The sequence below is a fragment of the Amphiura filiformis genome, chromosome 12 (genome assembly GCF_039555335.1).
Source record: "Amphiura filiformis chromosome 12, Afil_fr2py, whole genome shotgun sequence".
In the NCBI taxonomy this organism is placed as follows: domain Eukaryota; kingdom Metazoa; phylum Echinodermata; class Ophiuroidea; order Amphilepidida; family Amphiuridae; genus Amphiura; species Amphiura filiformis.
In genome coordinates this window covers 17,133,167-17,149,105 of record NC_092639.1, presented here as the reverse complement: position 1 = coordinate 17,149,105, position 15,939 = coordinate 17,133,167, and the positions used below count along the sequence as shown (strand labels likewise).

Genomic DNA, 15,939 nt, shown 5'->3' with positions numbered 1-15,939 from the left:
TCTTTTTTTAAGACCCCGGGGCTGCAGGCCCCAAAGCCCCACCCGTTTACCGTAATTTGTTGATCTATTTTGAGCCACCTGATCATAACATAACCCCACCCCTATTAATAAAATACAAGTGGCCATATTTATCCGAATTCATCCCCATGCACGTGTGCAAGAAGAGTCAGGCCACGAGGTTAGGCCTGAATGTTTCCATAAGCTTCCATAGGGGCCTACATATTTGAACATATTTTTGAAAAGGTGCCGCCAGCGTGCCGCCCCAATGCGTGCCAAATATCGCTCCCCTCCCCCTTCGTTGATTGGCAAAAAATTCCTTGTCCCCACATTGTTTTGAATGTTTTCCTTGCCAAAATATTCACCCCTTCCCCGTGAATTCGGATTTTTTTTTACTTCAAAACGTTGGATTTGGGCCGTAAATGGCTCGATTTTGCAATCTATGTATTTTCTGAGACCATTTGTCAGAATTTGCAGATAGATATGATGTTTGCACAGATAGATATTTGCTAAACATAGGAAAGCATATTCTGATACATTCACCTTCGTGCCGAATTGCTGCATCTAGCGCCGAACTGTCAAAAAAGCACGACATATGTGATATCACAGACCCCGTATGTGAAATCACTGACCCGTCTTTGATATCAGAGACGTCTTTGAATTAGCAGTGCCCCCGAACTGATATGGGGGGTGTGCCGCAAACATGGGTAGCATTTTCAGCCTTTTGGTATATCGATGACCCCATTTTCTAGGCCAAATTTGGTATAGACCTATGAATGGGTCCTTTTTTCAAATTTTTTTAAATGTTTGCGGAAAATAGCCCAATTTTGCCTCCAATATAGCCATACATTTTAGAAATTTTCCCAAAATTTGGAGGAAAAATTGTAAAAATTAAGACAAATTTCTTAAAAAATTGGTACATTGATGGGTCCCCTTTCAAATTCTCAGCGGCACACCCCTACCCAAACCAAACTTGAGTATCTCCCCGGATTAAACCAAGGTCTCGGTCTCGGTCTCGGAAGGGGTGGTCTTGGTCTCGGAAGGTTTGGTCTCGGTCTCGATCTCGGATGGGCAGGTCTTGGTCTCGGACATAGAGGTCTTGACTACAACACTGCTAGATACTATATGAAAATCATGCAAAACAATTCAATTTGATGACAATTCATTTATAAAGACACTCACCTTTGTATGAATGTTTGCACATATACAAAGAACATTAGTACTTGGTCTCTGAGATGGGCTGTTTCTACTGCTATGGGATCTGAAACATATGCAAGGGAAGAAATTAAATTAAGCATCTTCAAATATCATCAATATGTGCTAAAGCATTTGGATAAAGTTGGTTATGGACATGATGCTTCAAAATATTTCAAGATTTTCAGGTACACACCCCCCTCTTGTAAATGCTGCCAAGTGTGGGGCAATTTGTAACTGCATTCAAACTGTGGAGGTGCATATGTTTTGCCACATACCAACTGTGGGGCCTGCTTGCAACCGTGGAGCTCCACAGTTTGAGATAACCTCAAAAACAGGGTCTTTGAGCCATATTCATTTTCTGAATCATTTTCTGATTTCATGACCTGCACAGTATGATGGTTACTTTCAGATTAGTGTGAAAAAATCTCCCCAGTTGGAACATGGGTGCGTGAATCGCCCCAGTGAATCGCCACCCCCCCCACATGTACAGATATTGTGCACACATTTGCTCAAACACCCCTACAACATTTAGTTGACTACTTCTGTCGCAGTTGATATTGGAATAAGAATTTCCTCTTTTGACCCAAGTCCCAAAGGCTAACAGTAAAATTATTCAGCATGCCAGCATGCTTGTATCTATAGGCTTTTTATCCTGGCTTGAAGGCCAACCCAAATATCTTTTCCTTGAACATGATCCCTGGCAAGGATCCAGCACCGTCTATGACACTATAATACTATCCAACAGACCACCCTGTGGATGTTATGTGGATGATGGTGGTGGGATCAGGCAACCTACAGTTGGTGTATCCATAACTGAGTGAAATACTTCCCAATAATGCATTCACTATTTTCAGATTCAAACAGATATGCACAACTTACCCAGCGGAGACCAGCTATTATCTTGACCCAACAAACGCTCACATTTACTCACAGCTTGCCTGTATGACAATCAATGATGGTACAAACATAGAAACAGTGAAGAAAAAATGAAAGAACATTATGTGCAATCTCTCAATACACTTCAAGAATTGGACTGTTCCAGTTACAATGCATACACCCTATGGAGAACATGACTTTAATCTTCCACACAGGGTGTGTGGATTTCAAATGGGGTATACCTGCATGGATGACTCCATTTGAAACATACACTCCCTGTGAGGAAGATTAAAGTCATGTCTTCCATATAGGGGTGTATGGAATGTAACTGGAATAGCCCATTGCCACTCATTGTAGTGACAAAATTCACTTTGTAAACCATTTCAATATCATCCTTCTGGGATACAGTTCACTTTAAGGGATGGGGTATGAACGTTTGGACAGTATTTATTGTTGGACATTAGAGCACATCAGACATATCAAATTGCATTTTGAATACGAAGAATGACCTTCTGATATCAAATAATTTTGATTTTTTGAAATTCGCAATTTAATACACATTTTATGACAAATTATTAAAATTTGATACTTTTCACTTTTTTGATATATAACAGTCCTCACAGTAAATGTTGTAAATCTAACAACATATTCTTTAAGTGTATGTAGCTGGAAGACGACGATCAATTGAAAATTTTGACCTTTCATATTGAAGATCAAAAGACCTAATTTTTGGGTGTTTTGGGAAAAAATCCATATCTCCAATACGAAAGGTCAAAATTTTCAATTGATCGTCGGCTTTTCACCCCACCTACATACACTTTTTAAAGTATACTTAAAAGTATAAATCATCAGATTTATAAAGTTCACTTCGAGTACTGTTAAATATTAAAAATATCAATTTTTAATCATTTAGAATAACATGTGTATTATATTGCTAATTTCAAAAATCAAAATTATTTGATATCAGAAGGACATTCTTCAGATTCAGAATGCAATTCGATATGTCTGATGTCCCACAATAAATACTGTCCAAATGTTCATACCCCACCCCTTAAGTAAACCAGGCCAGGACAATCATTAGCAAAGTAATTGATCAGAGAATTGGTATTTGCTGACATCTGATTCAAAATTTGGCAGCTACCTTCAAAATGGAGTTCTCTTTTTCAAGTTGAGATTTACTCCGCTATATGCTCAACAAAAAGCTTAACATGATGTATGTTATGAAATGGCAGCTATATTTACATTCTTCTAACTGTCTCCCATACATTTAAAAAGAACATCATACTGAACTTACATTACAAGTACCTTTTTCTTGTGGCATTTACTCTGCTTTTGCTCTTTTTGCAAGCCAAAATAAATTGAATACCGTATTGTCTATAATAAACACCCGGGGCGTTGCATGTTTCCAAAAGGGGGCGTTTATTAGAAGTGAATTTTTAGTGAGAAAAAATTCAAAATCAAGTTTAAATTCCCGATGGTGCTCCTGTAGAAAGGAGGGATTTATGATACTACTACTGATAGCGGCGCCCACAGTGAACAAAATTACACCCAGAAGTGCATCATCAAGCAAGAATCTGATGAAATTAGGCATAATTATTAGGTAATGAACTGGATGGAAGTTTGAGTCATAATAGGTTTAGTCCATGTGATTTAGCCATCGTCACTGACATAACTGATGCATGTTTTTAGCTTACTCACACGATATGGCATGGAAATTTTTGCATTTTGTCCATTTTCATTGAAAATTGGGGGGGCATTTATTAGAGGGGGAGCATTTATTACAGACAATATGATATGTGAAAATAAAGAACACATTTTTTGTTATTCACTGTTGTCCTACGACTCACCTAGCCAACGAAAACAGGTGTTGCATGTTATCCATCAATGCAATCCCAGTCACGTAAGTATGGCCAAATAATTCACATGTCCCTTCCTCAAACTGACCAGGGTACAGCTCAGCATCACCTAACAAACTGAGAGGGAAATAATCATGAACAATGAGATTGAGATGCAAGGTTGAAAAATTTACAACTTGGTATATGATCACCCAGCGATTTGTTTTTCATGTGGCCTCATAATTCCATTTGAAATCCATACACCCACCTTAATGACCATAGTATCACACTCCCTGTGCATGCTGTGTGGAGGATTAAGGTCATGTCTTCCATACCAGGGTGTATGGATTTCAACTGGAATAGCCCATTGCTCTTACTGCTAGTATGATTTGAGCATATCAGATATTGACCATTTTCCTCTGCGATACTACCGATCAATATTCCCCTGATTCCATGGGCTACTATTTTATTTGATTCATTTTTTGTGGTGCACCACTATTAGCTAAGACAAGATGGTCTATGCAACTTTTTAAATCCAAGCTAAATGATAACTGTATTAGGGTCCCTATACAGCGATGGTTTTTGAAACTTTTACACCACATGATCCCCTTTAATAGTGTTATCCCGGACTTCCATGCTCTTAAATATTTGGTGCAATTACCTTGTCAGTAATCCCGAGTTAACAAACCCCTCTGGCGATGGAGACCATGAAATGGACTGCCTGCGATGTGATTTGGAACAATCAAAATGAACTGGAAGCTTTATATGATCTGCAAAAAGAGACAAATGTTAAGCACGTCATATTCATTACATCACATGAGTATTGTGAAATGTTTAGGGTGTGCGTGAGTCCCGGGAATTCGAGTCCCGCCCGTGAAGCCTACTACCCGGGCAGGAAACTACCCGGGCAGGAAATTCCCGCCCGTGTACCCAAATTTAAAAAAAGTTAAGTTATTTATTTTTTTAGTTTTGTAGTGTCCCTGGACCTAGACCTAAATGCTAGGATCATTCATGGTTGACCTATGAAAAATTCTTTTTTTTTTTCAATTTCTGGTACCCGGTTACCCGCCCGAAAAATGCGCCGGTACCCGGGCACAAAATTACCCGAAAATCACACCCCTAGAAATGTTTAAATGACAACTAATATCGTGAAAGTAATTTAAATTCAACTTCAACAGTCAACACTACTTGTTTATTTCACTTGCACTTTTGAGGAACTTCCTCTGATGTTTTTCTTGGAAACGGCTAGAGAGCAACCTGATCAGGTGACGTCACACTAGATGACGTCACAGAAGTCGGAAAAGTCCTGCCCTTGGTGCCCCTGGGTTTGATCAGGCTGTCCCACATAAGATCTACTTCCAATCCTGTGTCTCGGTTCAATGAAGGTCCCTGCTTCTTGATCAGGATAGCTTCAAAGACTCTCCTGGAAGAGTCTTTGATTTCTTTTTCCAATACTTTTACATTAGGCCAAAATAAATGTTTGTCTCAATGCTCTCGCGCACAAAATGTTTGTCTCAATGCTCTCGCGCACATTTGTAAAATCGGGAATAAATTTTTTTTTTTAAATCACATTTCGCATTTGTTTTCAAACCACTCGTTTTTGGCCTTATACATTGTAACTAATATCTTTCTTATTTATTATTAAAGAACATGTTTTTTCCTATATGCATATTACAATAAGGGTGCAATCTCTTGCTTATATGTATTAAGTTTGTATGAAATTGTTATGTGAATTTTGAGGCCTGTTTACCATACTCATAATATTGGTGATACACTTGCACAGGAACTCATCTTTTACAAAATTATAATACAGATGTCTTTTATTTCATAATCAAATAATGATGTCTAACAGAATGTCTATCTGCTTTCACATGCATGGTAGTTGTACTACGGTTTACAAGCAAATTGAATAATGAATAATTGCTAGGGCCTGGCCAAAAACGCAATTATTTTTGGACCAAAAAAATGGACTTTTTTAAAATACAAGAAAACCAATTATTTCCCTCCAAAAAAATGCAAAATGTAATTTTTTCCGTCCAAAAGCGCACTTGCAAATCCATATTTGCAGTGTGAAAAGTGCAATTTAATTTTTTGCCAGGCCTATAGTGACAGGAATAATTAAGAATCAAGAGCTGCAAAATAGAAGCCCATCCTATGAGGTTTATAACATTGCCATCAAGTACCACATACCCATATTTTCATCTAGTTCTAGTCTGCTTCTTTTCTGAGGTGTTCTATCTTCATCCAATAAGAAGTCCTCTCCTCTAGGGGACACTGGTGGTGTTATTGATCCTTCCATAGTGGACAATCCAAAGGTCATGCTATCCTCCATTGTTGATCTAAGAAGAAAGATAAAATCACAAAATGTAGAGCAATTTTGTAATATATTCAAATTATATGGGATGAATTTCTCTGACATTTACATTTATGATGCAAAATATACCGGTACTGAAAGTTAATTGAACATTTGTGATTGATACACATTGTATTAGTAGGGCCTAGATAATTGGATTTTAATACAAAATTATTTAAAAGCATAGTTTTGGCTTAATTTTTTTATTTTACAGGAAGAGGAAGTTCATGCTGTGCATGTTTATAAGTGTCAGACTCATCAGAGGCTGACAGAGTTATTTGAAAAGAGAAGGGGGAACATCCCCGGTTCTGATATTTGTACTCAATTCTAGGTTCCAGGTCAAGTTGATGCGATGTGGAAAAACAGTGGAATGATCGACGGGAATTATATAAATCCTGTTTATTTGATGCGATGCTATAAAATAATAACAGCCCTGTAGACTCAACCAAGAAGAAGTTCAGATGTTACATTAAAGCCAAGAATTTTCTGCTTTACAAATGCTAAATTCCGCTTTGTAATTTTAGCACATTTCACCATAATAATCACCTTTAAATTGCGGGTCAGATGATCTAGATACTTGGCCGTCATAATCTGTCCTCCCAAGTTTGCACTTAGCTTTGGTTCCGGTGGCATTTTGAAATTGTTTGCAAACAATCCAAGAATAAACTGATTAAAAAGCCCGCGATAAAGTCAGTAACTTCGCTCCGCTGACCCGTGTACAACTTCAACCTATGCAGTACAAATAGTTTGCTTCCAGCAGCGCAATGCACATGTCTGAGTCATGTTGAAACACGTTCAAAAGGTCGGGAAAGCCACAAGAGCTATTTTTAGTCAGGCGCGCAAAGGATTGTGGGATACTCGAGCTGTGAAAATTACACATTGCAGCATGCTTGCAGCCCGGCCAATGTGACGATCATTGCGATGTTGCAAAGTTGGGATGGGTGATTGGGTATCATGGCTGCAATGGGAGGTAGGACAGGCGTTGTACGGTAAATCTATGATGGATTTTACTTTATTTTGATGAATTTTGAAGACCCATTTCATTTAGTATTTTATTTATTTCTTTTCAATTGTATTTTTTTTTCTTTTTCTAGGTCATTTTTGCTTATTTTTTAAATTTTTTTCTCAGAAATGCGTTTTCCGCTTTACCTCCTAATTTCGTGATTTCCGCAACGTGGAGAATTCTTGGCTTTAGTTAACATGTAATAGATGATAAATAAAAAAAGAGCACCAAAATTATTCAATTTCTATTGCCAATCAACAATAAACAGAAAAAGTTGGCAAAGCATGATGGGAAGGCTACATTGTACAAGGGTCATTCCATGCCAATTCAACAAGGGGTGTACACCATACCTCATGGATTTTTTTCTTAGTTTAGTTATTGATAGATATCAATGAGAAATGAAAACCCTAAAAATTTGAGCCTCTAACTCCATTTTGTTTTCGCACAGCGGCAATTTTAGGGGGGTCGGCATGAAAAGTGCATCGTCACACGAAAGTCCAACTTTAAGGGACCAGAACTCCCAAACTACACCCCTAGGACATTCAAATGCTCTACTCAGGTTTTTTTTTGTGTGTAGATTTCAAATTTGCTCAAATAAAATCCATATCTTGCTCCTAAACAAAGTTATAGGGCCCCCAAAATGGAAAAACTTTCATTTGAACCATACTCTGGGGTCCTCTGCCCGGAAACTAAAAATATTTTTATTGTCCAATTTTTTGGAGGTGGTAGATAATATAAAAGTACTATAGATAAAATAACAAATTCTCGATCATGAGAGGATGTACCTTCTGCGTCAGCGTTCTTTTCACAGAATAACACGATCGCGCGACCTGCATGACCGAACCTTGACCTTGCCTAGCAACTACCGTGGGATTGGTCAATTCTCAAAAGCTGTGTTTGCACAGTAAGTGCTGGTCTTTGCGTAGTACGCTCGACGCAAATAACTGTGCGTACCTAAGTTGGCTCTCATGATCGAGAATTTAATATTTTGACTATAACTTAGTATATCTCATCAAGCCTGTCTTTTAAATTTCTGTGTAAAATATGTATTGTGTTTGGGCCCTGATTTGGGCCAATTTGGCTGACTAGCAAATGTGTTAACTGAGGTTTGCCTTTCATACCTACAATCAGTGACTTAACTACAAATTTCGAACGTTTGAGGACTTGTTCTCAAGTTGTAGCAGGTGCCATAGGGTGTCTTTAGTGTTAAGGGGGTACTACACCCCTGGCCAATTTTGTGCCTATTTTTGCATTTTTCTCAAAAAGTATTGCGCATTGGTGACAAGATGTATATTATAGGGGCAAGGACTACATTTACTGCACTGAAAATTCAGCAACTCAAGGCAAGTAGTTAAAATTGGTTTTCCTCATTTTTGACTGTAACTCCACAACTGTTGTCTGTGTTGAAATAAAATTTCCAGTGCAGTAGTTGTAGTCCTTGCCCTATGATATACATATCTTATTTGTCACCAACGCCCTATAATTTTTGACAAAAATGCAAAAATAGGCACAAAATGGGCAGGGGTATAGTACCCCCTAAATTGTTTTCATTATAAATGTCGCAAAATATTAATATTGACAATAAGTAGTAGGCCAGTGGGACAACGAAACCGCTACATGAACGAGCTACACTATCATGAGACAATGCTGTTTTGTGTTTTAATTGACATTGATTGATGCATTAAAATGTTGGCTGAATATTACACATACAGACATGCCAACTTTGAAATCAGAAGAACAAAAATCCGTATTTTGCACCCTAAAACCGTATTTTTTATATATGTGTGACCTGCCAACCCCAGAAACCCCAAAAGTGGAACACATAATTGCGAGGGAGCTCTTGTGCGACCGAGCACGTAACGGCAGGGGTCCAGGGGCCCGCCTTATGAATTTGCAATCAAATTTGGCAATACCAAAGAACCATTCCATTTTAAAGTAATAAATTAAATACAGAAAAGATGCTTCCTTTACGAGTTACCACTCTTTGAAAGTGCTACTTTGCTATACTTTACATGGAAAGCAGCCAACTTAAAATCGTCATATGTCCTTAATCACATGACTGATCAAGCTGATTTTCAGATATATGTGATGCAGTTAAAAATTAATTATTAAAAGATTTGGAGGTCTGAAACTTTCTTGTATGCTTATTCTTTTGCAAATTTGCACCAATAGAGCTAAATAGTTAACTAAAAGCTACTAAATACCAGGTGGTGTATGACATGCATTCCCTAAATTCAGTAAATTTTCATCGTCAACCGTGTAATTGAATGGGATTATTTTGAAATTTTAAAACGCTTAAAATATCACAAACAAATAGGCCTATGTTGATAAATAATATAAATAGAAGCTAAAACCGTTGGGGTTCGATAATGAACCCCACAAAACTAACCGAGTATATGGAAAATGCCATACGGCCGGGCGGTTTCACGAGTTGCCGGCTCGATCATGTCATCCGCCGCCTGCTAAATACCTTCAGAAGACATAGCATTAGGTGGTTTTAAAATAAAAAATATTAATGCTCATGAAAAATCTGCAAGTCAGAAGAAAAGTATTTCGGAAAGCATCTTGTAGGCCTATTAAATAATGTTTTTTTAATGTGCATGCGTCATCGTAAGGCGAAAGAAAAACGATGTAGGCAACCACTTTAAGGTGGAATCCCCCCGGTTGTGGTCAAAAAAATTAACTTTACAAATTGGAATTAAGGTAAAAATACCTTTCTTTTGCTTTTTGTTTGACAACAATCGGAGCTTTCATTCAAAAGTTATATTCAAAAATGTAACTTTGTGAGGCAACTTTTTAAAAATTAATTCTTATGTATTTTATTGTTTTCTCAAGCTGCGATATTTAAAGGTGAACCTCATTGAAAATAAAGTTATATATCAATGGAAAGCTTATGATGTCAGGATACTAAAAACTATTTTTTCCGATTTTTTTGATGGCCAATAAAGCTGAAAAATTAAAAAAACGAATGAATTTTTGGTCTTTTTAAGGCGCCAAAAGCACCCAAATCAATCGCCTATGACCTTGGGAATGCTCGTGACGTAAGCTCAGGGTTCGTGAGTCACGTGATCCTGCTCGGAAACATGTAAACAAGACTTGCTTCCTGTACTTTGCAAGCTGCCCGGCAAGTCTGATTTTCACAATAAAGCTTGAAATTAGAGGAATCTTCAAGTTGCTGGTTCCTTCTATATATATTAGAAATAATAGAATTATTGTCAACACGTAAATTTTCCGTAAATTTTTGACAAAATCAGTCATAACTAGCTGGGTATAATTGGGTAATTGAGTTTGAATTTCGCGCTGGGATCAATTCCATGCGCAAATGCTTGCTGCTGCCGTTCATGTCATGGACTGAATAAACATGATCGAACAACAAATTAAATACTTTGAAAGTTCATCTGTGTTGGTATAAATCATGATTTTGATTTAAACTTTTGATCCAAACACAAGGAATTAATTCCTACCTCGGAATTTTCAGATGGTACTCCATCTTTCATCAGCGAGTGATACAGTCACTCACTCGCTGATGAAAGATGGAGTACCATCTGAAAATTCCGAGGTAGGAATTAATTCCTTGTGTTTGGATCAAAAGTTTAAATCAAAATCAAAATTAAATACTTGTTTGTGACATTCCCTATTCTTGATTCATTTTAAAATATCTGATTTAAAAAAATATCGCTTTTGCAGTAATCAAAAATTAACAAAAAGCATGATTTCATTAAATCCAGCCCATATAAACTTGGTTTTCATATTTAGCGCATTGCGGTAACACATTCTTTCCACACAATCGCGACTGAAAGAAACAGATATTTTATTATAAAATAAATACAATTTGGGCTTGATAGACCATTATTTGATGGAATTCTGAAATCTGAATAAAATTAAAATATTGTCACTTGTGTCACGATTCTTTAATGATAGTACAATCAGTATACGGTACTGAAAAGTGAAACATTCATGTTTTATGGATTACCGCACATGATGCGTAAATTGCTGCTGAAGAAAGGACCCGACAGGTGGTTCCAGGGTTTATGCACAAACACAGTGACTCGCTTCGTCCTGCTTGCGTGTGTTTCAGTAGATTTGATCAATCGTTCTTATATTTGGAACATTTACAGGAATAAATTTTGCTGATGAAGTAGCAATAAGTTGGAAATATCAGAATGTGAATATAAAATCGGTCATTTTGTCTGCAAGTACAGTACAGTCGCGGATACTGAACACTTTCGGCGCCGGACTCGGCGACTGAGTCTCGGTCAGTCACGCACTGAGTTCATCCCGTATGTATCTCACGAGTTCGCCTATCATACATGACCGGTTGTAAAGCTAAGAAATAATTAAAAAATCCTGTACATGTACCTTATTCTATTCCTTCATTTTCTCATTGTGATAAGTTCATCTCAACTTGGTGTGACAATCTGAACTGGTAGCACTAGCAGTTATTTTTTGCAATCTGTTTTCATTCCGGTTCTTCGGCGAATCTTTGCTCTTCGAGCTTTACTGTAATATTCCCTATGCATATCAGTGATATCGTGGATGGCTTGGCCTATCCCAAATCACCCCGGCCAGCACTTTTCCCATTTTTAAATCCACACACTTTATTCAGGAACTTCATTCTTGATTTGATCATGATGTTTCCTTCATGTTATCAGTCTTACTTTATTGAAGATATTTTCCATGTAAAGTAAGTTGACAATGAGTGAATTCGTGCATTGGCCCGATGCATGCCACAGTAATGCATGGACATTGTGTTTACAATCAAACCCGAAGTAACTGTGTGTCCCGGGTTGACGTCATCAACGAAAGCGCCCAATTTGAACGATTTCGTTTTGTTATTTAGGGGGGGGTGCCAATATCCAATCTTTGCATGGAGATTATGTCTAGCCTGGTACGTTAGGCAAATAAAAATATTCTTTTCTGCTTCCTGACATCATAAGCTTTCCATTGATATATAACTTTATTTTCAATGAGGTTCACCTTTAACGTTTTTCCATTTAAAAATTCATATCTTAAAAAATAATCAAAATTTTGACCTCTAATCTTCACTATCATTTGTGATAATTCAATTGTGTCTTTTCTAAATCAAAATAAAAGTAAAACAGTGTTTCTAAAATATAAAAAAATCCTAAAAACAGTGTTTCTAGACTAAATTTCACTAAATTACTGATATCTCGAAAACATTTTTTCGCGAACGTATGTCCACACGGTGCGCAATATCTCAAAAAGTATTTGAGGTATGGACTTCAAATTTGAACTGAGTGTTGCTGATATGCAGGGCTATAAATTAGACTAGAAGTATTTAATTCCAAGCTTGGGAACTATGTTGTTGCTATGGCAACATCATAATAGCATACAGCAATAATTATTTAATTTTGAATTTGACCTTTGACCTCCCGGTAGACCCTCAAGACATCACATGATTATCATAATTCTACTTCAGATTCGAGTCCTGTCTATGAAGAACACATTTTCAAAATTCCATTTCTATTGATAAAATGCTTTTTGAGATATCATGTTCCAAAGGTCTCTACCTTTGAAATTCACCAAATCCAATATGGCGGGTGATATGACCAAAAATCAGAGTATTGGATTTGAATAAAAATTGTTTTAAGGTATACATGCCACCTAGTTTTGGGAAGTTTCATTCACTAAGTTTACCCATACAAGCTTTAGATTCCAGATCACCCAAACCGGTGGGGATTCCACCTTAACAGACCAAGAAAGTGGTCAAATGATACCAGTAATTTAGTCGGTAGTCTAATCTTGCAGCTGTTTATCTTTTTAAGACACAACATTTGTGACGTGTCATGTCAAAAGGAGACACTTTTGGGCAGGTTATCAATTTCGAGGTTTTTACATGTATCTTAAATAAAGAGATATTTTGCTCCACAACACCATTTTCCCCCAATGAAATTGGAGGTTAAGCGAAGATATTGAGTTCGTAAGCTATGGTATTATAAAATTGGAAATTGAGATATCGGCCAATGAGTGAATTCGTGCATTGGCCCGATGCATGCCACAGTAATGCATGGACATTGTGTTTACAATCAAACCCGGAAGTAACTGTGTGTCCCCGGGCTGACGTCATCAACGAAAGCGTCAGTTATATTCCGGTCTGAAACTAGCAGACAATATTTTTAACATTTTATAAAATCACAAATTTGCAACAAACCCAAATTGTTAAAAAATCACCCCGGGCAGATTTTTGGCTAGTTTTCCATTTACGATCCTGCCCCCCAAAAAGTGTCTCCTTTTGACATGACACGTCACATTTTATTATTTTGGTCAAAAATCTGGAATTCCGCATTTTTTTTTTTTGGGGGGGGTGACCGTACGCGTACTAAAGTATTTTTCACGTTTTTAACCATACTAGTTGGCATGTCTGCCAGTGCCCAGTGCATGACCTTTCGCCGGCAAACTTTCGAGGCGTGTCAATCGACGCTGTTCATCGAGTGTTTACCGGTAAACAACGTGCAATGTAGTCCGAATAATCAGACCCAGAACAAAATATTAATTTCTGACATGATCGTGTACTGGGTCTGAACTGTTTCCATATGAAATCTTGATGGCAAATTGGACAATAGAAGCACATGGTTCTACGTGACAGCTTTTTAATCCCTATTCAGGTTACATGAATCACGCTATTGTGGACCATCCTTCTGATACTTGAGTGTTTGGACAAGCGGAACGTTTTTTGTCTACCTCTCTGTTTGTAAACAAACAACCAGGAGGTCGAAATCGTCCTCCTCGCCGAATACGAAAGTCAGCGTAATAGTACGGCACTGCGTGCAATGGAAACTGACCGTTATCCGTCTTTCACCGCTATTTGACGGCGAACAGTTTTACGGGTAAAATGCAGGGGACTCAATAGAAACACACTATGCATGCTATGTGAATCAATAAATGTCAATGCATGTCACGCAATTTCATGAATGTCAATACAATGTGTGATGTGACAGTGTGAGTCAGTAAGCTTAAACTTTTAAAATTAAACTTTTAAAGTTTACTTTTATCATTTGCCATTTTGCCTGCCATAAATTTGTGGCACCCTAGCATTAAACTTGTCTTGATACTGATAGAAATATTAACATTAAACAAAGATAGAAGAAGCATAATAAAGGCTAATAAAGCATTAATTAAATCATACCATACTTTTTTTCGTTCCCTGCTTGGCCTGTTTACAAAAATTACCGCCAGCACTTTTTGGCATCACGTAGAGCGGGTTATTAATATTAATGAAGTGACGTCATACATCATCACGAATACAAAGACACTACAACACAAGGCTGTTCATGATAGCTATATCATGCTATATTATCATCATGTGAATGAAGTTGAAGATTTGGAATGAATTCCATAAATTATACGAATTTTTATTACAACAAACTTGTATCTTATACAGTGTGATGATAAAATATTGAACCATAATTCAACAACTCCTCCTATACCTTTGTACAGGAGCCAACCGTTGTTAATTCGTGATGAATCCACACTTTTACTGTAGCGTATACGCGAACGCGAGCGAGACTACGCGTTACGCGAGAGCGCGTAAAATTCGTCATGCCTGGAACATTTGTGCGTATGCAAGCTTACAAGTTGAATTCAGTATTTTCAGATAGCGGCTAAATTTTGCCGTTTTATTCTGTACTTTTATTGATGCTATTAACAGAGAAATCATTGAAGTTTTTGTAAGGCTTAGTGACAATGATTAAGTGACATTTCCCCGTGAAATAATCGTGAATTATACGATCTTTAGCTTCTTTTCGTTGTTGAAAGGATTCAATCATGTTTCACCGTTGTTCATCACCGTTTAACAACTCGCGTCCGGCGCGTCTGCGTGGTTTACTTCGCTCGGGCAGCTAAAGCTGCCCTCGCGAAGTAAACCACGCAGACGACGCGGCTGCATCGTTGTTAAACGGTGATGAACAACGGTGAAACATGATTGAATCCCTAAGTGACCGTTCACAAACACTTGTAAGGGGGACCTGATGCAAAAAGGGGGGCCCTGAAAAATTTGAACCCTTAAGGGGGGCCCTGAAAAAAATGACCACAAATTTTCCCGGAAAAATTGAGTTTATATGCTTTTCTATGGGGTTGACCCATAATTTTCATGTAAAAAAAGGGGGGGCTGAAATTTTAGGTCTGTAAAGGGGGGCCGAAAATTTTTCGCATTTAATTTGTTTTTGCATCAGCCCCCCCCCCCCTTACAAGTGTTTGTGAACGGTCCCTAACAAGTACCGGGTACATGAAGAAGGAAACACAACCCGGGCGGCGGCGGCTTTGACTTGAAATGCTAGTATTAATTATTAATTCATCACTGTTCATCGAAACTGAGTTAAGTTGCTAGTATATATGCAGCTATAAAAAGAAATGGTTATTTGCGGGGGGTGTCTGATAAAAACTTCTGATATCGGCCTCAGTCGTTAGAAATATTTTCAAAATGAACGCCAAATGAAAGCTTTTTGGTGATCACTTTTTACACTATTATTGTGTAAAATATCTGCTGCTGATGGCAAATTTCACTACGCCATCATTACTACTGATTGCAGTTTAGTTCATCATCAATGCGCTGCTGATAGTATACAAATATTGACTGCTATGAGGGGCATGGTTAACATTATAGGCCCAAGGTGATCTCAAAACCATGACTATGCCCCGCGTAGCCGATAGTCAAGATC

General features: G+C 37.6%; 1 protein-coding gene across 1 annotated transcript in view; it reads right to left on the bottom strand.

Moving 5' to 3' along the window:
* The window catches only part of LOC140166669 (protein MMS22-like), a 62,500-nt gene extending 48,035 nt beyond the window's left edge, over positions 1-14,465 (bottom strand). Inside the window, exons 1-6 of the mRNA XM_072190167.1 lie at positions 14,409-14,465; positions 6,096-6,244; positions 4,567-4,675; positions 3,918-4,043; positions 2,074-2,132; positions 1,180-1,258 (exon numbers count right to left, since the gene is read on the bottom strand). Of these exons, the coding sequence (XP_072046268.1) occupies positions 1,180-1,258; positions 2,074-2,132; positions 3,918-4,043; positions 4,567-4,675; positions 6,096-6,237 (515 nt within the window). The 5' untranslated portion in view covers positions 6,238-6,244; positions 14,409-14,465. The remainder of the gene's footprint in view (positions 1-1,179; positions 1,259-2,073; positions 2,133-3,917; positions 4,044-4,566; positions 4,676-6,095; positions 6,245-14,408) is intronic.
* Between the last annotated feature and the right edge of the window lie 1,474 nt (positions 14,466-15,939).